The following is a 26,331-nucleotide window of genomic DNA, read 5'->3' as shown; positions in this document are numbered from 1 at the left end:
AGAAAAGCAAATTGCTTATAGCTTTTTGTTCTGCTGGTTCCTTAGAAAAAGTGACTTTATCATCCATCATTTGCCCTTTTCTCTGGGCCACGTGCAAAGTTACGGTAGGTCGTTTATGGAAGTGTAATTGGGTACGCACTTCCATAAATGAGCAAACTGTCATTTATGACCAAAGGATACCAAATTGTCAAGTTATTATTATATTATTTTTGTTATATGGAAGACATTTAGATTTCCCACTTCTGGTTCACATCTTGGACTGGCCTTGGGATCAAAGCATATCCGTCTGGCCTAGGATAGCTATTACTCTTAACAGCCAGAAGGAAGCGATAATGGGTAAGGGATATTTTTGGCCCAGCAGGCCAATCCTTTATCTCTCCCTAACCCCATGAGTCAATTCTGACAGGGGGTGGGACCACCCGCCTATCAGTAACCTGATGTCATCATTGCCCACCTGTCAGTGTTGACCAGTGGGGATGGGAGTCTGCTTTGCCAGTGTTCCCTGCAAGAAATGTGTTGGCAAATCAGCACCCAGCAGGACTGAACCAGCTAGTGGAGAGTGCAATACTGCCGGCTGCAGCAATCTGGTTCACCAGCACATTCCCTACATGGAATAGATTCTCTGCATTGCTCTCAGTTATGCAAGTGCCCGAAAATGATAACCAATGCTGAGGCTGCATAAAAGTGGGTTGGCTTCTGTGTTTTCACACAGCAGTATGATGAAGTCAGTTGGATAAATTGCATTGCAGTAAAAGACAATGGCATCTACATACAACTGAAAATAAGTTAAGCCTATAACTAAACACTACCTTTTATTGTTGTAAGGCTTATTCTCACAGATTTCTGGTGACAAGTAATACGGCGTTCCTATGCAAGTTCGAGCAAGTTCCACTGTACTAAAAATAAAAATATAATGAATTAGACTATGTTTTATAGTACTGTGTGAATTGCGCAAAACGTATTTCAGTATTACCTATTAAGAACTCGAGCTATTCCAAAGTCCCCCAACTGTATTGTTCCATCTTTGGTTAAAAATATATTCTGGAGTAGAAACAAGAAAAATACAGTATACTAACACAAAGTTAAATTCAGTAGAGAAGAAAGTAACTTATACCGAATTTGCCAATCATTACAAGAAACCACTTTTAGCTGAATGCATATTAACATTTCTTAGTCAGCTGATAGTAACAACTGATTGGTAACTAAGAGTATTTCCAAACAATTTTTGACAAATCTGTTTGCTTAAAGCTCACGAACATAATTGTAATATGTAACCTGAAAGCTAATCGCATGCACTCTAAACCAAGATATAAGCTTAGACTGGAAATATGGGAATGTGTGCATTCCATCTTGGTTTGTCTAAACTAACCATATTTGAATAAACGTACCTCAGGTTCAGACATAACAGGAAACTCAAGGTTGATTACACACCAAAAGTGAAAACTTCATTCTTCTCTTGTACACAAAGTGGAGGAGAGGAAGGGGCTACCTTGTTGGTGCTCATATAATGTTGAACCACAGTTTTAGCATTACATCTGAAGTAAGCCTTGGTCTGCAAGTGCACAAACCCTTGTTCTTTCTGGAAAGTCCTGACATAGGTTTGTTCTCTCATCAGTGTTTTGAAGAAAGTAGGCTAAAGCCTAGCTATTAGAATATTGACATTCAATTAAAAAAAAGTTTCAGTGAACTTACTTGTGACTTTATGTCTCGATGCAAAATTTTTCTGTCATGCACATGTTTCAGTGCTAAGCAGATCTGTACAAACCAATCCATGATCTAAAAGAAGTTAGAATTGACATCACATTTCAGAGGCAAAGCAAAAGTCAGAATCACAACCACATATTTTTTGGTTAGCACCAATGCCAGCCATTATTGTGGACATAGTGGGTGTCTATCAGAGCTAGAACATCTACAGTTATCAAGCAATATAAATCTCAAATCCTCTTACCTGGTCTTCTGAAAACAAGACACCTTTCTGTGTATTAATTTTTTTAAACAGGTCTCCTCCTTCACAATAGTCCATCACTATGTAAAGACAGCCACCTTCTGTAAAATAAATAAATAAATACACACAAGTGTTAATTTACACTTCACAATGCATCACGCTGGCCAGTCCCTTAATTTGTTTAGCTTCCATTACTGTGTATTTTCCAACTCATACAGGAGACATGAAAAATGGTAGACTTGCTGCCCAATCCAACCATATTTATTAGGAGGTCCTACTTATCAATTTGACTGACTTTTAAATTGATATGTCAGATCATGCTATTTCTGGCCCATGCCAATTTCATATGTGTTCATTTATGTAGTGGAATTTGCTGCCAAGGAGTGTGGTGGAGTCTCCTTCTTTGGAGGTCTTTAAGCAGAGGCTTGACAACCATATGTCAGGAGTGCTCTGATGGTGTTTCCTGCTTGGCAGGGGGTTGGGCTCGATGGCCCTTGTGGTCTCTTCCAACTCTATGATTCTATGATGTAAGTCCATTCCATCCATCGTTCATCCCAGACACTGAGATCCAGCACTGAGGGCCTTCTGGCATTTCCCACACTGTGAGAAGTGAAGCTACAGGGAACCAGGCAGAGGGCCCTCTCAGAAGTGGCGCCCATCCTGTGGAATGCCCACCCTTCAGATATCAAGGATATGAGTAATTATATAACCTTTAGACGACATCTGAAGGCAGCCATATATAGAGAAACTTTTTAAGGTTTAATGTTTTACTATGGTTTTTATATATGCTGTAAGATGCCCAGAGGAGCTGAGGCAACCCAATCAGATGGGTGGGGTACGAATAAAATATCATCATCATCATCATGCTTCCACATTAGTCTGATTTTTAAAGAAAGAAAATTCATGCAAAATTTTGTATTTAGATATGTATCTTACCTGAAATGCATTTCTAAACATACTTCACTATAAAATGAGTATGTTTTTTTTTTAAAAAAGCACATATATTTTGGTTATTTTTTTCTGAGCTGAGAACATTATGGGAAGGTTCAGAGAAGTGTGATATTCAAAATATAATTGTGTTCTGATCTGCATATTAGTCTGGGAGATGGAAATTTGGTCAGTTTGCTTAGTAATGTGGGCCTAATGAAATTCTTCTCCATCCCCTCTTTTAAGCAAGCACACACAGAACTGCAGCATGCAACAAGAAATACTAAACAGGAAACTGGATGTTGAAAGGCAACACACAAACCCCAATTCAGGCACTTCAATCCAGTTCAGCTTTTTATTTTAGATGCCAAGTTATTTTTAATCCTAACCTTCAAATGATTCTCTGTATAGCACAATATTTGGATGTTTCATGTTTGCCAACACTGCAACTTCTCTCCTTGATTCTTCTCTCTCTTTATTCGACATCTTTAAAAGAAAAGCATTGTTTGTGAAAACATAAATATAAGGAAAGATGTAATGAAAGGAAATAAAACTCAAGAGACTCACCTTGGATATATTGATCTCCTTAATAACATATTGTTTGCCATTTTCCTTTGCTTTAACCAGAATTGCTTTTCCAAAAGATCCTTCACCAATCTTTTGCACCTTAATATATTTGTCCATGGTACTTTTCTAAGGCATCCTTATGTATGGGCTAGGGAGAAAAAGGGAGCTTTTTAACGGAATAACCAAGTTGCTCTTTTTGTATCTGCCAGATCAATTTATGCATCACAAACCAGTTTCCAAATCACTTGTCTTTTTAGATGCCATCAATGTTTCAACATTCCCTTTCATTAAAAGGTCTCTAAGCCTGTGAATGCAATTATTTCTGCTTCAGATACGCCGTACAGTAGTTTGCATCCACTGTCTCTATCCCATGGCTATTGCTATGGAAAATGCTTTTCAAAGGGACACAGAAATATTTATATCTTACCTGATTAAAAAGCTCTTACAGACTATATACCAAGAAGATGCAAGTAAACCTCAAAGCACAAATTAGAAAAGGAGAACTGCTGCATTTATGAAAAGTAACACTTACCTGGATCTTTGTTATATAGTCTGACACGATGCACTCTTACCTGAAAGTAGGTTCCACTGGGTTAAAGTGAAGCTTATTGCCAAGTCAGGATTAAATACTTATTTGGGAATGAGACCCACTGAGTTCTATGGGACCACTTCCAAGTAAACTTATTTAAGACTGCAGCCTTAAAATGATAACCTGAACTGAGTTTGCTAGTTTGGTAGCAGAGCTTAAGCTAACCACTTGGATGCATTTTCAAACTTTGTTGCTGCCCCTGAAGATAACCGTCATCAGGATATAGATAAGGGGTATTCTTGTGGAACTCTCATCAGCTTTCATCAATTGTATCTTTCTGGAGTGCTTTGCTAGGATGGAAGTTGGAATGCTTCTGAAACTATCTGACAAGTCAAGTACCAGAAGATGGTATAGGAAGAGTTCTGCTCTACAATAGAGGAATTATTTTTTGGGAATCCACAAGATTCAAGCTGCTAATGCTATTTTAAACACATAAGAAATTGCTGACTAATGCCACCACATGACTTTGGGGATGAGGTCAGTGTGATTAATATAAAGTCGGCATGCCATATTGAGTGATAAAAGTCTTGGCTGCTGTTCTATATGCCTTGATAACCTCTACATTAGACTGATGTGGTACATTATACATGGGGCCTACCTTACCCTTGAAGACTGCTAGGAAATTACTGCTGGTCCACAACATGGCTGCCCAGTCACTGGCTACTATGGCCATAGGGGGCATATTTTTTCAAGTTTGAAATACCAGCACTGCTTACTAATTAGTTCTGAAGTACAATGCAACATTGTGTTTTTGACCCTATAGAGTTTGGCAGTCAATTCCATTCATCTGGGGCTGAGGAACCCATGATCGGCAGTGGTAGAGCGCGTGCTTTGCAGTAACATGTCTCACGTTCATTTACTGGTGTCTCCAAGTAGGGATGGAACCCTGGAAAGCCTCTGCCAGTCAGTGTTGACAAAACTGATCTAGATGGCACAACAGTCCAACTTGATATAACGCAGCTTCCTATGTTCTAGATGCTTTTTGACTCCAACTCCCGGGGTTCAATCCCCAGCGTCTCCAGATAGGGCCAGGAGAGATGCAATCTGAACAAGCAGAGAGCAGCTATCAATCTGCACAGACAACGCTGAACTACAGCTTCCTATGTCTTGTATTCCCCATATAAGTTGCACAGAATTGCAGCCCAATGCGACAACCATTAATATGATTAGTATAGCACATACACCACTTTTGCTGTTTTAGTAATATTTTGATCTACCGCTTTGTAAAACCAGTTTTGCCAAAATTTGGAAAATATGGAGTTTGGGCCTTTCAAAGTTATCAGAACTGGTTAACTACAAGCTCGCCTACGCTGTAATGAATTAGAACTTACTCGGTACAATGTAAGGCGCCTTGTTTTCAACCAATTTTGATTCACTTCTCTGAAACGCCTGTAATAAGCGCCTCACGTGTAAAGCTCTACAGTATTAGTTTTCTGTATTAGACGTGACAATACCCAGTAACCCAACCGTTCTTGATAAGGATGCTACCGGGTGGGAAGGGAGAAGCTCCTCTCACCTCACACTCCCCGTGGGTGGAGTGGAGTGACTTAACAAAAAATAATAATATTCATCTCCGTTAACTGACTTTCGGGCCGAGGGAGTTACTCCGGGGTAATTACCCCGCATTTTAACACTGGAGCCTGCTCCGTGAACCTCTGCGCCGCAGCGTCCCAGGAGAGAAGGGACCCCCTTCCTACACCCAGGGGCCCTCGAGGAGGAGGGAGCCTCCCCACTGCGGCCCCCGACACACCCAGCGCTGCAGCAACAGCGTCGGCGACGACAAACAAACAGGGCAAAACAAGGCAACTTACTAAGCAGGAGCCCCAAGCGCGGGGAAACGGGGAGGAGAAGCAGCCAGGCACCGCTGCTGCTGCTGCAAAGCGAGCCGGGAAAGGAACATTTGCGCCCCTCCCTCCGCCAGCAAAGCGCCAGGCCCCCCGCCCTCCTCAGGCTTCTTCCCTCTCCAGCCCCGCCACCTCTCTGCCGAACCCCGAGCCCACCTCACCCTTTTTCCAGCAGCTCCAACCGAACCCGAGCTCCGCTCCCACCCCTTTCGCGTTGCTATAGGACAGCGACATCAAACCCCCGCCCTGCCATTGGGCGAAGCAGGGGCCCTGAAGGTTCGGATGCACCACAGAGGGAGCTCCGTCAGCGCCTGCTTACAGCTTCACCCTGGTAACGCGGAGAGGGGAGGTCACGTGACCCAAGTACCAAGTGAAAGCCGCGGATGGGGAAGGAGGTGGGGGGGGGGTTGAGGGTGAGCGGCTGGAGGCCCGTCAATGCATGCGGCTGCTCCTGCCTATTATTGCGTTATAATTAATGTTTTCTCGGCCCGCTTAATGTCCGAGCATCCGTAGAAAGAGAGGGAAGATGGTGGAACACGGTACACGGAACCTGCATAAGCATTTTCCACTTATCTGTCTATGCAAGTATGTGGCCACATCTTCCTTCATCGTCTTCCAGCTGCTTTGCCACCTCGTTTATTTTTGTTTGGGTAAACTGCACTAAGCACATGATTGCTACCTGGACACGTGCTTATTTTGAATCTTAACTCTTTTCCAGTCTCCCTCCTCCTTTCACATGGCATTGCTGAAGTAATTGCTTGATAGGCCTGAAGTATCTCCCCGTTATGGGGATAATAATCTACAACCAAAGTGTGTGCTGCCAAAATGTCCTATTACGAGAAATGTCCACTCAACTCTTGTTAAGATCTACCAGTACTTTTCAGGAACCGTGCAGTAAGGCTGCAATGCTACATAATATATGCACAGCCACCTGGCAGTAAGGCTCATTGTGAACTGAGCAGGGCCTCCTTCTGAGTAGACAAGAGCAGCACTGTTGCATTAGTGGGTAATCTGAACTGCACCTTAAAGCGGGCAAGGAGTATTCTATATTTTCCGTATTTTAGTTGCATAGTGTGTGTGTGTGTATAACTTACATGATTACCGTTCGTACCACACAGAATTAAAAAGTCCCAAACCCTTACAAGCACCACATCTCATGCAACGGGGCTGTTAAGACTGAAACTTCAAAATGCCGCGGGGAAGACCAGCTTTGCTAATTGCAAGGCTCAGTCCTGTCACTTGGCAAAACTTCAGGCTGCTGGAAGTCCCGTTCAGCCGAGCGCTACCTAAACCCAGAGCTCTGTTCCTGCGGACATTGCGAATACCGGCGAGCAGCGCTAACAACCTTGCTCACAGCGCGCACGCGCGGAGCCCGAACCCACCTGCCTTTAACACCGCCCGGTTAGAGCGTCCCCGGCACGGGCCGTCTGACGGTCCTGCGGCTGCGCCTGCGCGGCCGCGGAGACACTTATCTCCACCCCTCCATTTCGCTGACGAAGGGCGGGGTTCCGCTGAGGCGAGCGCCGATTTCTGGACGCTGATTGGCTGGCTGAGGCGTGACCTCGAGGCGTGGGCTGCGCATGAAGCCCCACCCCCCGCGTTAGTTGGGCGGGAGGCGGCCGAGTCTCTCCGTCCGGCCCGACGGAGGGAGGATGTGTGAGCCCTTCTGGCGGGATCACCAGGCGGCGCCACACGGCCAGGTAGGGCAGGACGCGGCTGAGGCGAGGGAGCCCAGGCGGCGCCTGAGTGGCCGGGGGAGCGGGGCGGGCGATGCGGGACTCGGTTCTTGCCTCACGCGCTCCCTCCGCTGCAGGAAGGTGGTTGTGGCGTGAGGCGAGGCGGAGGGGCGCCTGCTAGAACGTGCCAGGTGATTCCGGGGCGAGAGGGTGAGGCGTCTGCGCTGAGGGGGTGAGCCCTTGGGTACCTCTCGCCTCTGGAAGGCTCCTCTCCTCTCCGCTGGCCGGGAAAAGGAAGCGTCATGCCGCATCCTGCCGTTGCCATCGGCCCGAGGGTATCCATGGGGCGGGGAGAATGGCCAGGCCGCCTTCCTGCGGTCGCGCCCCCCCCCTCCGTTTCCATTGATGGAATCTGCCTCTTGCCAAAGGGAAGGCTTCCCCCTCAAGTTGGCCCAGTGGTGCTGCCCTCCAGCTGCATGGCCCCCTAGTGGGGTTTCCTTCTGAGCAAAGAAGTCCTGTGTCCTTCTGGAATCACCAAAGTTGCATAGGCAACTGTAAGCTAAGTTTCTTCTGCGATGGGTTTGTGTACATGCCTACACGGAAGTAGTACTCCCAAGCAAATCTGTGGCCTTGATGTTTGGCAGCTTGTATTGCAACATTAATATGTGGCAATTACCGGTATGCGTTGATTTGTACTCCTCAGCAATGGTTGTCATTAACTTGTTGGCGGGTAGAAAAATACATTTGCATAGGCCTGAAGTTCTCACAAGTCTCATCCTAACTCTCGCAAAGGCAGCTGGATCCCCCCCCCAACCTGCTGCCATTTAAATGTTTTGGACTATAACTCTGGTCAGGGCAGACGACTGTTGTAGTCTATTACATCTAGTCAACATCAGGTTGGGGAAAGTTTCACTCACTTTCTTAATGAGCTTTTGTTTACATAAAATATTTTTATCGGAAGCTAAACTTCATGTATCCCAAATGGACTTGCAACACAAGTTGACAAAGAACAAATAGATCTTCTCTTCTCAATTCTTCTCTGCAGAAAACTTAATGTCTTTGCTGAATTTTGGAATAAATGAAGTTTCTGCCTGTACACAAGCTCTGTGTGATACAAGAACATCTCTCTCTCTGCAGAGGAGAGATGGGGCTCCTCTTTATTTGTTGCTCTATATGATATTAAGAGCCTTTCATGAGCTTCCCTTTCTGTGACCACCACAAACATTTTGTCCTTCCTTTTAAATCTGTCCATCGCCTTGTCCCACCCACCCATTTCAGATGTTTTTCCTCATTATATTCTGTTGATCTCCACTCTTCCAGTTCTACCAGTTTGGAAACTGAAGGCACCACTCTGGATTTATTGACTGCCTTTGTTGCTGCCTGCAGGTCTCGTATCACCAATGGATCCAGAGTGATACCTCAGATGATACAATGGAGCACTTAGAAGGCAGTCCTCTAAGTGCCTAGGTCCCAAACCTCTTAAGGCTTCAACCTGTTGAAGTGGCCCCAGAAATAACTGGCAACCAATGTAGATCAAACAAAATGGGTGAAATATGGTCTGATTGCCATGTTCCAGTCAGTATTATGGCAGCAGCATTTTGCTTGTAGTAGCAGTTTGTTTCAGACTTACAGCATATTACAGTAGTCTAATTTGAAGGTTATTAATACTAATTTGGAGTCATCATTAGGGGTTTGGAGCAAGGTGCCACCAATGTGTGAATAACACCCAACTTTATTTTTCTATGACATCTGTGTTGGGTGTGGCTGAACAGGTCCTAACCTGGTGCTTGAACACGTGGTGGGCTGGATTAAAGCTAATTAGTTGAAACTGAATCTTGACAAGACTTGTGGGTAGTTTGTCCCCAGGTCTGGAAGCTAGGCAAGGTGAATATTCTGGATGAGAGTTCCATTACTGTGTTCCTTTGCAGGTTGTGCAAGCCACTATTCTGAATAATGCTTTTATAGTGTCGGGTAGGGAGCACTGGGGATGAATTTATGGAACCAAGTAGGCAGTGGCCCAAAAAAGTTTGGGAACCAGTGCTCCGATCCATAAATCTTAGGAAAAAGCATGCAGTAGATTTTAGTTTTCGAAATAATGATGACAAAGATGACAGCTGCTTTAATGAAAGTGTTGGAGTATTGCAATTTGAGTTTTTCCATATCCCCCTGTATAAGACCTTCAGGATCTCTGGAGGGCAGTTCCTATAAGTGGATCAACTGTAAGGAGGGAACCAGGGAGGAATAAAGACATTTAGATAGTCTTGAACCTCTTTTGTCTTCCACATGACATTCTCTTTTTCCTTCCTTCCACGGCCCCCAGTGGGGCCCTCATTTAATTTTCGCTGGGGTAAAAATGATTGCACATTGCTTTGCTGTTTAAGAGAATATCTGCAAAAATAAAATAAAATAGGCGGGTAGAGAAATGGCCACAGAGAGAGGATTCCCTCCTGTCCGCCTGCCGTGAATCCTCCCATCTATCCTGCATCAATGGTACATTCCCGTAGTTCCACTGTTAGGCGTGCCAAAGATACAACAAATTTTCATAATGGTTCCATAGTTCTTAAAAGTCATATGACTTCAGAGCACGAGTTGTGATTCTTTATAAGAAGACTGAAAGTTTAATTTCAAGACCAAAGAATAGTGAATGAAGGCACCATAAAACGCTGGCATTGAATTTGGTATATTTGCAGCAAAAAAAACCCGGTTTTACAGGTAAAACAACCATTTCTGTGATATATAGTACCTAAAGTTTTATTGATTTCATAAAGCAGTCTGAAGTTTTACCTAAATTGTTAACTATATGGCTGTAGAAGTTAAAACACTTACTATCCTGCCTTGGTCTTTCACTTTATTTAGAAGTGGATCTTTGGTTTAAGTAGAACTATATCAGCACATATAAAATTGTCACTGAGATATCAAATCATTGCATTTGTGCTTTTTGTGGCTTGTGTTCGCCTGTACATTAGTTAGGCAGTTTTATTCATTTTTATTATATGAATTTGATTAAACATGGCTTGTACGTACCCTTTACTAAAATTGAAATTATGTGCTTGTGTAACCTAAGTTACTGGCCAATAAATGACTCAGTATTGTGACCCAAGTACTGAAAAGAGCACCTTCCTTCGTATCGAGCTTCTTGTACCCTATCTTGATGAAGACTTGTTGGTCATGCCACCATGTGGGGCTGCCTGGTTTGTATTGATCCATGACAGAGCCTTTTCTGGGAAATGCTCTCCTTTGTCAGTGAGGTACATCTGTCTCCCTCATCATTCAAGAGAAATTTAAGAACATTCCTATTTACTCGGACATTTGATGACTGAAAGACACTGTTCATAGAAGCCTTGATCACTGGTCAAAATGAAGTTTTTGAACTGTTTTTAGATTAAAAAAGTTTTAGCATTGTTCTGTCTGCAATCCTGGGAGCACGTCAAAGTGCAAGTAGATAAATAGGTACCGTTCCGGCGGGAAGGTAAATGGCGTTTCCGTGCGCTGCTCTGGTTTGCCAGAAGCGGCTTAGTCATGCTGGCCACATGACCCGGAAGCTGTACGCCGGCTCCCTTGGCCAATAAAGCGAGATGAGCGCCACAGCCCCAGAGTCGGCCACGACTGGACCTAATGGTCAGGGGTCCCTTTACGTATGGGAGGAAGGTTGGAATATAAATCAGATGATTAATAAATAATAGTTCTGAATGAATAAATTTTGGGTCACCATGAGGAAACCTACATGTTTATCGTAGGCTTAACGTTAACAGCCTGCTTTTTATAAACTGGCTTTTTAAAAAAAGTTTTGCATATAGACAATTATACTGTAAACTAGAAGTGATCCACAGCTTCATGTGCAGTATTTTCCACACACACACATCAAACTTTCAACTTCTTCCTCCAGATTGAAGGGCCCTCTGGAGCAGCACCCCAAGACACCTGTAAGAAGTGTTTTCTGCTAGTACAAGTTTGGTGTCCCAGTCATTATGTCTAATTGAAGTAGATAGTACAATGTATCATTAAGATAAGCAGCCTGTCGAAGGTATACAGATGCAGTGCTGAGAAAAGGTGAATTTGTATAATCACCTGAGGTGCAGAATGGATGTTCCAGAGTTATTAGAAAGACTGCCTTTTATTCACACTTTTACCTCTTCTCCCACACGCTCTTCTCACACTTAATTTCTTCTATGCTTTCCACCCATCCCATTCCACAAAAGGAACTGCAGGTTGTAGTTATACGTGGAGCAGACGTATAACTAAGTTATACGTGGAGCAGACCCATTGAAATAAATGGGCTTGACAAACTTGAGTTCATTCATTTTGGTGGGTCTATTATGAGTGTGACTTGGTCATATGCTACCCACTTTTTATAGTTACCTTTATAGGAAGCTGTAGGGTTGCTTTTTGAGCTACTGACTGCATGAGGTAGTTGTCCTTTCTTATTCCCTTTGCCTATCAATAAATTCTTCAGTTTTGAAGTCACATTATCCTATGTAACTACTGTCTGCTTAAGTTCATATCTCAAAAAGGAGGTAGCATAAGCATAATGTTTTCATAATGAAAAATAAATATTATGGTACTATGATAGAGATTGTAGGTTGGCTTCAAAAGCATGCATGTTTTCAGAATTAAACACAAACCATGAGTGTTTTTACATGGCTAGTTGCTGCTGCTTTTGAATTATATTTATGGTAGTTGTACCTTCATTGAGCTATGATGAATTTTCCTAATACTTCAAGAAAAATCTTTGTATTCTTCACTTTAATGTGAATTGTGTACTTGGGCAATGCTTTGTAACTTTGAATTTCTTCTTCTTCAGGTAATTAAAGCAGCTAAATGGAGTCTGAGCAGTTGTTCCATAGAGGTTACTACCGAAATAGCTACAACAGCATAACTAGTGCAAGCAGTGATGAAGAACTTCTAGATGGAGCCGGTGTCATCATGGACTTCCAGACCTCTGAAGATGATAATTTGTTAGATGGTGATGCATGTATTGGTAAGTCAGTAAACCACTGGCATTTCTTTTTAACTCATTGTACTTAAATGCTGGTAGATTGGGCTTTTAGGATCCTCGTGGTGTGGCATTGCAACATGTTTTTGGTGTTCTGAGCATAAAAACAAAAATTCATGTCTCAGTTCAGTTGTCATAACCAAACTAGTTTGGCATTTGAGGCCTTACCTTGGGCTCATTCACTTCAGTTCCCATCCTTGCTTCCTGTTGCACTGCAAACCATAGCTTGCCTCCAAACTCCAATTGGAAGCCATGGACAACGTTCATTGATGTCTGCCTGCTCGCACTGTAGAATTCTTTATGCAACCAGACTTCTGGTTTCTCTTCTTCCCCTCCATTCCTCTTTCCCCCCTCAGATCTGCTCAGGAGGGTGCAGGGATGAACAGTGCACATGAGCCAAAGGCACAACCCTAACAACAAAACAATGGTTTTGCAATACCTGAATTAGACTTTAATATAGTATAGTATGTTCTTGCAGAATGTTGTGAACTGTAAAATGACTTTCTCATTAGATTAGTTTTAGCACTCCACATACTATTTTATGACTTTCTGATATATTTCTTTGTTTGAAGAAATACTGGCATTATGAACAGTACAGACACCCCCCGTTTATGTGTGGGTTACGTTTTGAGGCACCACATGCGTCGGTGAAATCGCATATAATTGAAACCCATTGAAAAAGCCTGCAAACACACCATTTCACCCTTTTCGTGATGTTTCAGTGATGACTTTATGATGTTTCCGAGTTTGGTGCGATTACATGGTCATGTACATATTGAACACGTGTAAATGGGGCTGCCTGTATTATTAGCTTTTCAAAGCTAACATGTTTTAATTTTTTTACAGTTTCATTAAATGTGGTTGACATAGCTTAATGACTAACATTACTCCATGATTCAAGAAGCACAGATGCTTCTTGAGGCTATATGGGAACAAAATCAGATGGGAACAATAACGGATGAATACTGAGACTTGCCGTGACTAAATTGGCTGGCCATAAATTGCAGGAAGAAAATCTGTTCTTTTTAAGCTTTAGTAAGAAAAGCTTTAAAGGGAAAGATACAATGTGTTAATTTGTTGAAGGACATTGTGTTTGTGCTAAATTGTTTTTATTCCTAGAAATATCAACAAGGAACATAATGGAACATTGGTCAGGGCTTGTCAAAGAACAATAGCTTTAGATGAATTAGCTTAAGCAAATAAGGCACAAACATTCATATAGTGAAGGAACTAGTTGCAGAAATCTGAGCCCTTAGTAAATACCTTTCCAAACTTGTGAAGGAGTATAATGCCCCTGAAGATTATGATCATCATATATGTGCCACACTTTTAAAATGTTATAGTTGACTTGAATCTCTGGAATAGAACTGTAACTATTAATAACAAAGTTTGATACTCTTAACAGCTGCTTCACAACTGCACACACTGGCAATTTCAGTTGTAATTTAAGTCAGGGGTCAACAACCTACTTGGGCTTGTTGTGGGCACTGCACACACTGCATCACAACCTATTCTGTTGACTACAATGACATGCTTCTTTCAAGTCTTAATTTCAGTAGGAGGAGACCCTACAAGCCCCAGGGAAAACTTCTCTGGGCAAATGTGTGCCAGCAGGCACTGCATTGGCAATCCCTGATTTAAGTAATAGACACTTGAAAGGGGATCTTTCCTGTGTTAAGTATATATTAGGTTGCAGTGCAGTATCTTACGAAACTTTCCAGTAAGTATCAGGCCTCTCTTTCCTCCCCACTCCTAGAATGGACAGTCAAAAAGGCCACTATTTTGATGTACTAGTTTTCCTGATACTTAATACTATTTTTCACACTGTTCATTGGCTTACCTGTCCATCAAAATCACTCTTCATAAATGCTTTCCCTAACACATCAGGGCTTCATCTAGCCTTTTCATATCCTTACTGTCCTTCTTCCAATCTCTGTTCTCTGTATCGAGAGGAATAGAGCCAGCTTCCTCATATGTACTAACTAGGAAGAGAAGCAGTACAGTGGTACCTTGGTTCTCAAAATTAATCGGTTCCGGAAGTCTATTCCAAAACCAAAACGTTCCAAAACCAAGGCGCACTTTCCCATAGAAAGTAATGCAAAACAGATTAATCTGTTCCAGACTTTTAAAAACAACCACTAAAACAGCAATTTAACATGAATTTTACTATCCAACAAGACCACTGATCCATAAAATGAAAGCAATAATCAATGTTCTATACTATAAAATAAATAAGACAGTATTGTAGATGATAAAAATTAAAATTATTATTTTTTCTTACTTGCACTGATAATAGTCATTGTTTGGATGGGGGGCTTTTATCCATTTCAGCAGACTCAATCAGTCAATCAATCAATCAATCATAAAACGAAAAACAGGCCACAGTCACAAAAATGAAAAAGCCACACAAACAAAAATGCAAAAAATAGCAAATATCACCTCGGAACACTGCAATCAGAAATGGAAGGCTTTAATTAAGATGCGTGAGGAGTGAGAACTTAAATTAGCTGCTCAAGGATACAAACGGGATGAAAAAAGCCTTTATTATGATGGGGGGGGACTTAAAATTGCCTTTCAAGGGTAACATGGGATGAAAAAAGCCTTAATTACTATGCGGGGGACTCAAATGAGCTGCGCAACAGTGAAAACGGAAGCTCAGGAGCACGTTCGGCTTCCAAGGCAAAGTTCGAAAACCGGAACACCTACTTCCAGGTTTGCAGCATTCGGGTTCTGAGTTGTTTGGGAACTAAGCTGTTCAAAAACCGAGGTACCACTGTATTTCAGATCTCGGATCCCTTGCTTTTGTGGTGGAAATTTGATGCTGGGCCTGTGTGTACGTGTCCGCTGTTTGTCTTGCTCTTTCTTCTGGGATATCTCCTGTGCAAAGTGAGATATGCCAACTCTTTTATCCTATTTTGGGGGCATGCCAGAAAAATGGGAAGGGGTGCAGAGTTGATTTCCCTCATTTAGTACAAACATCCCTTTCTCCTCTGAGTTGCGTGCTATGTATGGAAAGGGAATCATTATGCTGGGCATGGGTGCTTACCTGTGGGGAAGAGGTACTTGCTGCTAAGGAGACTTCTGTTTCCCCAATGGTCTCTCTATTTTTCAGCATTCTAGTTATATATTGTTCAACCATAAACTGTTGCAATCATGCATAGATATGTGGTGTTGTTGTTTTGAACTCAGAGAAATTAAAAACTTGTCTCAATGTGTAGGAGTACCATATATTGAATTAAGAAAACAAATGTGGCAGGGAATGCTCTTTTGTCAGTACCAGAGCTACAGGAAGAACAGTGTCTTTTACTTGAGATAATTAATAGGATCTCCTCTGTTGTAGCACTTCATCTATGTAATTCCATGGAGATGCAACAGGTGGCCTATTTTTCCTGGCTTTTGGTGCTCTGTAAAATTTTCAGCCAAGCGTGTGTGTGTGTGTTTAAAGTATTATTGGTTGTGTGATTTGTTTCTTCTTCTGCTGTTTGGTTTCCTCTATGCTTATAGGTAGATGATTGTTGTACTTGTTAGATTGGTAGGTAATAAATGTATTTGTTGTTTTCACTGTGTTTTAACGGTCCATTGTGTATTTTTTTAAAAATAGAGAAGTATGTAAATACAATAAATATTTACTTATATTCAGGTTAATCCAGGAGGCAGTGACTGGAGGTTAAAGTGTGGCTGAAGATTTCAGTGCTATGTTTTTGAAGTTGCTAGTAACAGTTAACACATTTACATCCTTGGCTAATTTTGTGTTAATCCATGCCCCCCACAACATCCATGTTATGTTATGCCCCACACCCCTCTAACCATGTTGTATTCTTCATGAAAAGCTTTTCAAATTTTTCATGTTGATGACATAATTTTTAGACATGTGTCATTTTGTGACACAGTAATTCAGTTTTACTAGCAGACTGGAGGTTAAACCAACCGCTTTCCAGCCCCTAGAGGAGCACAGGAAGCATTTGCGTGACACACCTACACACTAAAGTGTCACAACACACAGTTTGGAAAGCTCTGGCCTAACAAATCAAAATCCCATCTCCCAATGTCCTTATTTCATCCATTCACTGAGACTATTCAGAGGCACTTGTCTATCTGACCCTGTGTGTGAAACAGGCAGATTTCAGAGAAAGCTAACATGAAAATTTTAGCTTTCAACCTTGTATCTTGCAACCTAAAATTTGCTTTAGGACTGTACATACATACTTCCCCATGTGATTGGTGTCAACATACATCATGACCACTGATTCCTCCCCAACACTATCTACTGGACTACATATACAAAAAGTGACATCCACAACTACAATAAGTGATATCATCTGCAACCATCATATGGCCTGCATGTTTTTTCAGAATATTATCATTTTTTAAGGTGAAAGTATACCAATTTGTAAGGGACGCGGGTGGCGCTGTGGGTTAAACCACAGAGCCTAGGACTTGCCAATCAGAAGGTCGGCGGTTTGAATCTCTGTGACGGGGTGAGCTCCCGTTGCTCAGTCCCTGCTCCTGCCAACCTAGCAGTTTGAAAGCATGTCAAAGTGCAAGTAGATAAATAGGTACCGCTCCGACGGGAAGGTAAACGGTGTTTCCGTGCACTGCTCTGGTTTGCCAGAAGCGGCTTAGTCATGCTAGCCACATGACCTGGAAGCTGTACGCCGGCTCCCTTGGCCAATAAAGCGAGATGAGCACCGCAACCCCAGAGTCGGTCACGACTGGACCTAATGGTCAGGGGTCCCTTTACCTTTACCTTTTATACCAATTTGTGGATGTCGGGGCAAGATTGTGCTTCAGAAGCTAGAACAGGACAAGTATTAGCATTTGCCCAGAGCAAATTAACACTTGTTTTGATGTTCACAAGTCAGAATGTGTTGGTATTTATTTCTGAACAAAAAATTAGCATCAAACCTCCATATCCAGAGAATCAAAATGTTCACTAAAATCAGTTACCATGTATTATATACAGCCTTTCTGATGAAGAATAGACTTTAAACATTCAAATTCATTCTTAAATCTCCAGGTATTATGTGTTTCAATATGATTGTTTTATTGTAGAACAGTGGCAGTTTGCTAACTCAGTGTATTGAGACATCCATGAACCAAATGGCAATCCATGTTGAATGAGATACAAATTGGAAGATAATAGGCAGCCTGGTTCTGCATATAGTTACTTTGAAGTAAATCTCACGGGCTTCAATTGGATTTCTAAGTGTGCCAACGACATCGGCTTTTAATAACATTTCTGTTGTTGAAGTGAATGTAATGACGCGAGAAAGGCTAAACTGCATTAAATCTGTCTCTGTAATTTGAGAGACACTTCCCTCCCTCCTTTTTGGGTATGATAAAATGTTCCTGTTTCTAAGCCACTCGTATGATTTGTGCTCTTATTACTGATCATATTAGTTATGGATCTGTGTATTTAAAATAAAAGACACTGAATTGAGTAAGATAAGTCTTCTCTCCCCCACCCCACTTTGTTCTTTTTTGAGGAATTAGATTTAAGTATTTGGTTTGTATATAAAAAAAGCACAAGGGCAAACATGGCTGCCTTTTCAGTGCTGCTATTTTTACATTAGTGTTAGCTTGGGCAGCTGGGTTTAGTTTATATTCTCCTAAACCAGTTCATTCTGTTTTACTTCAAGTGTAGTCACCTTCAGAAATAGCAGGCTTTTTAGATTAAGTCTGCCGTTCCACCTTTAAGCACTCCTAGATTGTAGCCAGTAGCAACCAGGCTGCAATAATTTCCCTTTGATGACATCATCGATTGTGGAAGAACAGAGTTGCTGCAACAAGCCAGCACACAGTCCAAATCCTGATCGAATATGGCAGCTTCCCAGCCCGCTGCTGTTCTATAAGAAATGACTCGGTCGTTCTGATCTTAGAAGCCCTCTGTCTATTACACTCATGGAAGTATCTTCTGATCCTTATTTACCGTACGATGGGGGAGGAGACGGCATTCCACTGAGAGAGTTGCATAAAAGAGGTATATCAGATTCATGTTGTGATTCAGTTTCTTGTATGCCTTCTCGTGTGTGTGTGTGTGGCAGGTTGCTTTCAGATCTAGAGATGAGTTATTAATTGCTTATTAAATGCTGCACTGATTTGTCAAGCCCCCCCCCCCAATATGTTTCATACTGGGGGAAAACAGGCAGTACTGGCCCTTTGGCAGCATTTTTTTAAAAATTGACGGATTAGTTCTGCTTCAGATCACATTGGCTGGTGACTCCATCTTCGCTATCTGGCATTCTTCTTAAAGAGCGCAAAACCCAACCTTTCTCTTTTATGTAAGTCGTGAAATAAGCTCTGTAGTAATGGCTGCTCATAGCTTGACTGACAAGAATTAATTAAGGAAGCTGTTTCTTCTCTTGAGAGAACTTAAAGGAGAATGCTGTTTGTACTAGGCTTTGAAGTTTCTGTGCGTGCTCCTATAGTTAACTCCTTCATGGCATTCTGCAAGCTTGGTGCAATGAATTTACTGCATGACCCAAAACAGCCATTTTAATCTAAAAATATAATAGCTGTATTTGTTACATTTCAGTTCACAGGAAATTATATACCTTTAAGGGAAGAGTATCACAATTACAGGCTGTCCATTATTTTTTCATGCATATGTGTACATGTTCAGAGAAATTGCAGGTGCTTTCAGGCGTTTTAGGGGTATAGCCTGTTTTCATGATGTTTTGGGGTATTGACTGTGCTGAATCAGTACACCCAACATAATGAAAATTATCCAGGAACTATGCTTTTCAACACCACTAGTCCAAATGGCAGACGTGCATTTTGTAGAATCAGTATGGGAGACACACACTAAAGGAGACATTTATAAGGAAGTATTGTGCAAAACGGAAGACAAGTTTGTGTTTCTGTTTTGTCATACTGCTTCCTCTCCCATTTATCAGTGAATCCTAGAACTGGATGTATGCAGGGAGCTGCTGTCTGAATGTAATTTAAATCAGTTTTGTTTTGTAATGAAGACACTAAGTGTACTAAAGCATACAGTGTAAATACAGTTACAGCTAAGAATCTATTATTAATTTTTAATTTTGCTTATTACTTCAAAGTTGAGTTTGTCCTGAAGTTGTATTTATATATAGCGAGCTAGATAATTTTCATTCGTACCTCTCTAAGTACGTCGCAGAACTAAAAATAGAATGTTGTCAGTATGTTTTTTGTTTCAGATATTGGGTTTTGGGAGCTTGAGGTTAGGCTACTCACAAATGGCAGCTTTATCAGACCTGTCAGGAGTAAGCATGGACCAATGGTACCAAATAGTATGGGAAACAGCCAAATTAGAAAAACTAATCAATAAACTGAAACTGACATGGGGACAAATGGAAGAAGACGCCTTCACCCCGGTATGGCTCCCTTTTATCACATACACAATCCAACATGACAACGACAAAAATCCACCAACAGCATACGAATCAGTATGGCTAACCTGATTCAAAAACATCCACTCACCCACCCCACTCACGCATGAAAACAAAGCTCACCACAGCCAATCACAAACAAACAACCACACCCTAGGCCAACCCCAACCTCTCTCATCACCAAAGGAACACAGGCGAATAGTAAAGAGAACCCACACAAGCGAAGCTGACACAAAACCCCACACATATATTAAGTAAATAGAAACATTGCCACCTGACTCCACCCCCACTCACCATAGCCTCCTCCACCTCTTTACCTCCTTTTCTTCCTAATGTAACACTAATGTCTCAACAAATGAAACTGATCTGTAGAAAACGTAACTTGAAAAAAGAGACATTGCACATACTTTTGTAAACCAAGAAATCTTTAATAAAAAATACATTTAAAGAAATAGCTTTATCTCCATAAAGTACATTTTAATGCATTTGTGGCAGGTTCGTCTTTGTGCACTAGATTTCATTACTGAAGAAAAGTAAGCAAGGCAAGGGTTTGTCCAGTCAGCATTGTTGTAACTACTTCAACATACGCCACTTTGTACATAATCCTATCTAAGGTTTCTTCTTGAAGTATCAGAAGCTAAGATGTCTGTCGCTTTGTACAATAAGTCTTGGAGCTAGTCTTCAACTATATTACTTCTGTGATAAATTAATAATATTGTGGTTATGTGCAATAGAAGCTTGTTTGGGCTTGTGATAGGTTGCCAAATGTTGAATTGATGAGGTTTTTAAATAATTATTTCAATGAGTACTCTTGTACAATTTAATATATACACACTGACATGGGCCATTTTCAAAAAATGTTCTTTGAAACTAAGCTTATAGTCTTTGTTCACTTCCTTGGGAATAAGTGCCATTGAACATAATGAGAACACAGGAAGATAATTTGTCCATCTAGTTCATTATTATTTATACTGGCTGGTAGTGGCTGTCCAAGATTTCAGACAGGATTCTATCCCAGCCCTACCAGGAGATGCCAGGGATTGAACATGGGACCTTCTGCATGCAAAGCAGATGCTGTACCACTTGGCTATGGCCCTTCCCCTAGTGAAACTTACTTCTGAGTAATATGCATAGAATGGGGCTTCGTGATTGTTTTTTTTGGCAAAGGGGTTTTGAGGTGTCCAAAGTGCTGATCTGGTGCATTCAACATGTATAAAGAGGACAGCTTTCAGATTGTTGAGGTGTATTAATTTTGCAGTGAGGCACAGAAGCAGCCTGCCTTAAGTGAGTAGAACATAAATCTGAAGTCAGAAATTCCCTCTTATGATTCACTCACAGTCAGGTGCTCTGTGTTTCTCTACTGAGCACATTTTTCTTATAGAAGGCTCTGATTGGCACAACATGTATGCAACTTTACACAGGCTTTAAGGAAACTGATCTTCTTAGGGAGTGTAAACGTGGCAGGTGGTGTTTTAGGGAGTGTTAATAAGAAAGGAAGGCATTCAGGAAGCTCCAGTTGTTGCTCAAGGTTTTTTTTTAGTAATCTTAACTACATTCAGCAATTTTGTCACAAATTTGAAGTGAAAAATTCAATAAAGCTTTGTTTATTCATTATGTATTTCTTAAAATTTATACACGGCTTGATTGTAAAAAAACTCAAAGTGGTTCACAAAAAAAGACAAAACAATAATATTGACAACAATAATTTAAGACTCTGGAAAAGTTAAAATAATAATAGACTGAAAATGGATTAAAACCCTCATCAGCTTTCTAAACATTTGGGTAGGCTTTTCAAAATAAGAATACTTTTAGCAACAACTAAAGTTTATTCTTCCACTGGTTATTCCATGTCTATTAAAAATAAGTCACTTTCCTGCAAAGATTCAAATTTAAGCCTAACACAACTGGCAAAATTATACCTTTATTGAGCTACTTCTTAAATAGGTCGTTCATGTGAATGTCACATGGATATTAAAATAAGAAATGGGAAGTTATAAAAATGGCCCTCCAAAGCAAGTTATAATATATATATCTATTCAAATAAGTGTCTTTGGAAAAGGACCAGGAAATTTCTTGTATTTCAGCTTTTGCAGGTGTCATAAGAAATTAAAAGCAGTGTCATAAAACTCATGTCTGTATAAAGTGCTTATGGGTGGAGAGAAATCCGGTTCCTCAGCTGGAAGGGTGGGAAGGCCTTTTCTTTGGATGCACCTGGATCTGTCACTGTATACCCAGTATTGCACTTATATCTGGAGATGTTACACAAAATTCTTTTGTGCTCTTTAAATTGCTTTTGTTGATCCCAATGATTCTTATAAGGCTAGATTATGTTGGTTTTGCAATATATTTTCAGCAGGCATGATTAGCCTTTACAAATCTAATGGAGCTACCAGTTCTTGCAGGTTACAGTCTTGCATTAGTTGCTAGACATTCCTCGTATATTCCAAACATTATACCAATGACCTGTAGGAACATCCGTACTAAGGAGCAAATGCTAATGGTTGAAGCTAACTGTCTCCCTGTAGTGGTTATTGACTTATCTGATGTGAAAGTGTATTTAGTTGATGTTAACGGATTTCTCTAATTAAAATGAACAAAGGACATTGTGGTACTTCAAGACTCTTAGTATTTGCAGCAATAGACTAAAAGGTATGCCTGAATCTGTTTCTTCATTAAACTGTATAATGAATAGTGTTTAAAAGCCAAATTCAGTGAAATGCCATGCTGACTGCCCAAAGAATATGGGAAAGAATAATTATGGTTTGTAAGGAGCTGCATGCTCTTCTAATACTGTTCTTTGGTCTCTCTTGTACTGGCATGCTTAATCATAGGGAAGACTGTCCTTTGCTTTTTGGGGACACTAGCAGTGCCAGTTTTCTGCACCACCTTCTCTGAGTCTAAAATAATGGCTCCATTTGAATGTGGGTGTCCTTATGTCCCTATTCCACAACAGGCAGTTGTGGCCCATCTACCGTGCTACGCCTCTGTCTGACATGCTGAGCCACTTCCTCTTCACTTATCAGTGTTTCTCCCACATCCATTTTAATGGTTTCCTGGTACCTCCTTCTTGGGTCAGTAACAATGTTACATGGGATCTCAAGCTCCAGAATAGATCTATCCACAGTTTTCTTTCCTGTTCTGCTGCAAGTAGATCTATCATTTCTCCTTCTTTAAATGTCACATGACATATTACATTGCTTTAATCGGGAACAAACTTAGAAAAACTGAAAATCCAACCCTCCAGGTTTCTTGAATATTGTACAGTACTGTGGTAAAGTACTGTGTTGAGTTTAATAATAACAAATAGCAGATCCAGTTAGCAAGCATGGCTTGAACAAGTTTCATCTTAACAGTTGGTAGACATGAATGGCAATCTTCAGTTATTAAATATAAATGATGCATTGAATGCATGATCTCAGGTTCCTTTAGTTTGCCTTTGTACTGTTTTTCTCTTGCCACAGTACTATATGTCAGAATCCATTCTATCCTATTCTACTGACATTCTACAGTTACTTTAAAATAGAATTACATCCCCATTGCTTCTACAGTCCAAGAACAAAACTAAATCGGGGGGGAATTCTTAATGAAAACTGCTTATGCAGTTTGATTGCATAGAAGCATTGGGTTGTTCATAGGGCAAAGGGAACTATATATTCTGCATTCTCAGTTATTTGGATTTATAAATGTTTTGGTAGTGTCATCTTTTGCTAGAGGCTGAGATTATGTGCTGATTTGGTTATGTATGCAACACATGTTCTAGAAAAGCTGTTCCAAATGTGGTTGTGACCTAGTTGCTTTAAAACTGATCTAGATGGTTTTCTTTTTATTATTTTTTAAATATTATTTGCCCCACTAATAGTTTTGAATGTATAAATAATAGCAACCTGCAAATCAAAAGGTTTAGGGCAGGCTATAACCAAAATGAAAATAAACACGAGCTACAGCTAGGAAGTACCTTAACTAGCAGAGTTTCTTAAAAATAAATCAGTGAATTACCCTGTATTAAAATATTAGCTTCTGTTAACCTTAAGGTAATATTATAATATAATGGGAAGTTCTCTATTATACATGTGCTTCCATTCAAGGTGTGCACTTCAACCTGTTCAGATAGCTGCATACAGCAGATTCAGTTGCATTTCACAGTATTGCAACAAAAATGTGCACAACATTTGAGCTAGATCCTATGTTTGTTTTATTTTTATTTAACTAAATTTATATAGTGCTTTATTATTTTTAAAAAATTCTCCGAGTAGTTTACAAAACAGTAACTGCATAGCATCATATTTTTGAACGTTGAAAGAAATATATTTTTATGGTTTGACAGTTGCATGCTGTGTCATTGTGAGATGTGGTGGGTGGTGTCCACATTTTTTTCCACATTTCCAAATGTGTGAATTATCCCTCAAAGGATGGCAAATCCTTGTCTAGTCAGCACACCACACTACCATATTCCATAACAAAATGAACAGGCATCATAGCATCCATTACATGTCTCCCTCTGCTAACATTATAGTGATGGTGAAATTCGGCTTCAAAATTTAAATTGCCCATGCACTACATTATTTTGCCAGTACTTGCTACCATATTCTTTAGTGGGGCAGAATCATCTTAATAACTTTTGCCCTGACACTCAGAACTCAGCAAAGCAATGAAAGCATACTTTAATTCAGGCTTGTAAAGGAGGATGCACCTGTAGTTTTCACCAAAATTGAAAGGTATGATATTCCTGTATTAAAACCAGAGTTTTCACCATGTTTAAACTTGCCGGCACATTCATAGACCTCATCAGGTAGGTAAAAAATATTGTTAATAGCTCAACAAGCATTTTTTAAATAAGCTATAACATTTTGAGGCTTACAGTAGTGGATTTTAATATAATTTTTTGCTACTCCAGTATCTAGTGTAGAGTGATACTCTAGTGATACTCCATTTATCTGGTGTAGACAACACTTATAATTCCAGCATTAATTGGCCTTTGAGAAGGAATGGATGAGTTTTTCCTTACAACTGGGTGCATGTCACATTTCAACATTGTTCAGTCTTCCCCACTAGGCTGGTCTACTCTTTTGGGATCCCACCAGAAAATTTATCCATGTGCTGCAGCAACTCAGCTTTTTATTTAACTAACCCAGTCTGCTGATTGGTGCTGACTTCAGGCCCTGCTTTTAGCAGTGGTAGGCACACTAGAGAAATCCTGATGGGGACTTTTGTAGCATAGCTAATTCCAACAGACTTGCTGTCACTGCCCATCAGCTGATCATCATTGACAGCGGGTTTGCCAAGGAACATTTGGGTACAAAAATTAAGGCTCCTGATTGTTCGTCAGCAGCTGGGCTTCTACCTGCCCTAACTAAAAAGACTATAACACTGGCAATTACTTGGGGGTTTATTTAACTTTTAGGGCACCACTTGAAGTATGAAACCTTGCATGTGCTTTGTCATTGCTTATGAAGGCGAGCCTCCTGGCCATTTCACTTCTCTTTCTCCTTGCTGCGAGTCCGCTTCCATTGTTTATTTCACCCAAACTATAAGCTGAGTTTATTCTTAACAATGGCCTGTTGAAACAAGGTAGGTTTATAAACCATTGTTTTAAGTTGGCTTGTTTGAAACAACCATAGTAATATTGCTCACATCTTGCTCAGTTTAGACAAAACAACAACAGCAAGCTGTGGTTGGTCAAAAACAGAAATAACCCAGTGTTTTGAAGGTGTTGAACTATATCTCTTCACTCCTGTTTTAAAAAGTGTTACTTGAAACTTGTTAGTTAATATACTTGCAGCGTGACCTACTTTCATAGTGTAGTCATGACCCAAGGACATTTTCACAACATTCCTCAAGCTATACTGAATTGCTAATAGCATAGTGGTGAATGGAAGGCAGTTATTTGTGTGGGATGGTTTTGGGGGGAGAGGGGTGGACCTGGAGAGTATGCAGGGAAATAGGAGGAAATATTTACATAAGTGATATTACAAAAAACCAAAAACAAATTGTGAGATAAGACAACCTTTTTTCAATCCCCCTGATATCTTTTTTGAGTATAGTAAAAATAATCTGCTTATAAGTTTGTGCATAGAATTGAGGGGGTTTGTGGAATCTGTTTGACCCATTTGCCTTCGGGTTTTAAAACAACTGCAAACATGAGCAATATTTTTAAATGGACATTTTCCTAATTATTCATATTTCTTGAACTTACAGTTGTGCTGCAAATGTGGATGCCACTTGTGCTAAAATTCTGAAATGTAAGGGGGAAAGAGAAATTGTATTTCAGAAATTTATTATTTTGAATCCAGACGTGTGCTTTATAGTAGCTGCAATTTTGTATTGTTGCAGCTCTTAGTCATCCCATTTGGCTGGAAAGCAGCAATCAGGATTTACCTGTTAAAGAGAAATACGTCCTCCATATGATATTTGGATTAGTTACTC

The 26,331-nt window shown here is 40.6% G+C and overlaps 2 protein-coding genes across 33 annotated transcripts in view; one reads left to right on the top strand and one right to left on the bottom strand.

Moving 5' to 3' along the window:
* Window positions 1–7,369, bottom strand: part of NEK1 (NIMA related kinase 1) — a 43,361-nt gene extending 35,992 nt beyond the window's left edge. For 6 of the 20 annotated variants that reach the window (XM_083631050.1, XM_083631039.1, XM_083631051.1 and 3 more), the window contains exons 1-7: window positions 5,840–6,035; window positions 3,440–3,587; window positions 3,262–3,358; window positions 1,949–2,046; window positions 1,693–1,776; window positions 974–1,041; window positions 810–896 (exon numbers count right to left, since the gene is read on the bottom strand). In XM_083631050.1, the coding sequence (XP_083487176.1) occupies window positions 810–896; window positions 974–1,041; window positions 1,693–1,776; window positions 1,949–2,046; window positions 3,262–3,358; window positions 3,440–3,556 (551 nt within the window). In that variant the 5' untranslated portion in view covers window positions 3,557–3,587; window positions 5,840–6,035. Of the gene's footprint in view, window positions 1–809; window positions 897–973; window positions 1,042–1,692; window positions 1,777–1,948; window positions 2,047–3,261; window positions 3,359–3,439; window positions 3,588–5,839; window positions 6,217–7,055; window positions 7,075–7,254 lie in introns of those variants that run through there. The other 14 variants (XM_083631041.1, XM_083631047.1, XM_083631049.1 and 11 more) reach the window with 10 other exon arrangements.
* A 21-nt stretch (window positions 7,370–7,390) lies between these two features.
* The window catches only part of CLCN3 (chloride voltage-gated channel 3), a 44,368-nt gene continuing 25,427 nt past the window's right edge, over window positions 7,391–26,331 (top strand). For 2 of the 13 annotated variants that reach the window (XM_083631117.1, XM_083631125.1), the window contains exon 1: window positions 18,540–18,822. Coding sequence is in view for 9 of the 13 variants with exons in the window: in XM_083631123.1 (XP_083487249.1) it covers window positions 12,367–12,526 (160 nt within the window). In the remaining 4 variants the exon portion in view is untranslated. The other 11 variants (XM_083631118.1, XM_083631126.1, XM_083631123.1 and 8 more) reach the window with 10 other exon arrangements.

This window comes from Podarcis filfolensis (genome assembly GCF_964270895.1).
Source record: "Podarcis filfolensis genome assembly, chromosome: 9".
In the NCBI taxonomy this organism is placed as follows: Eukaryota; Metazoa; Chordata; class Lepidosauria; order Squamata; family Lacertidae; genus Podarcis; species Podarcis filfolensis.
Note: the sequence above shows the minus strand (reverse complement) of the source record. Positions and strands in the feature narration are given on the sequence as shown.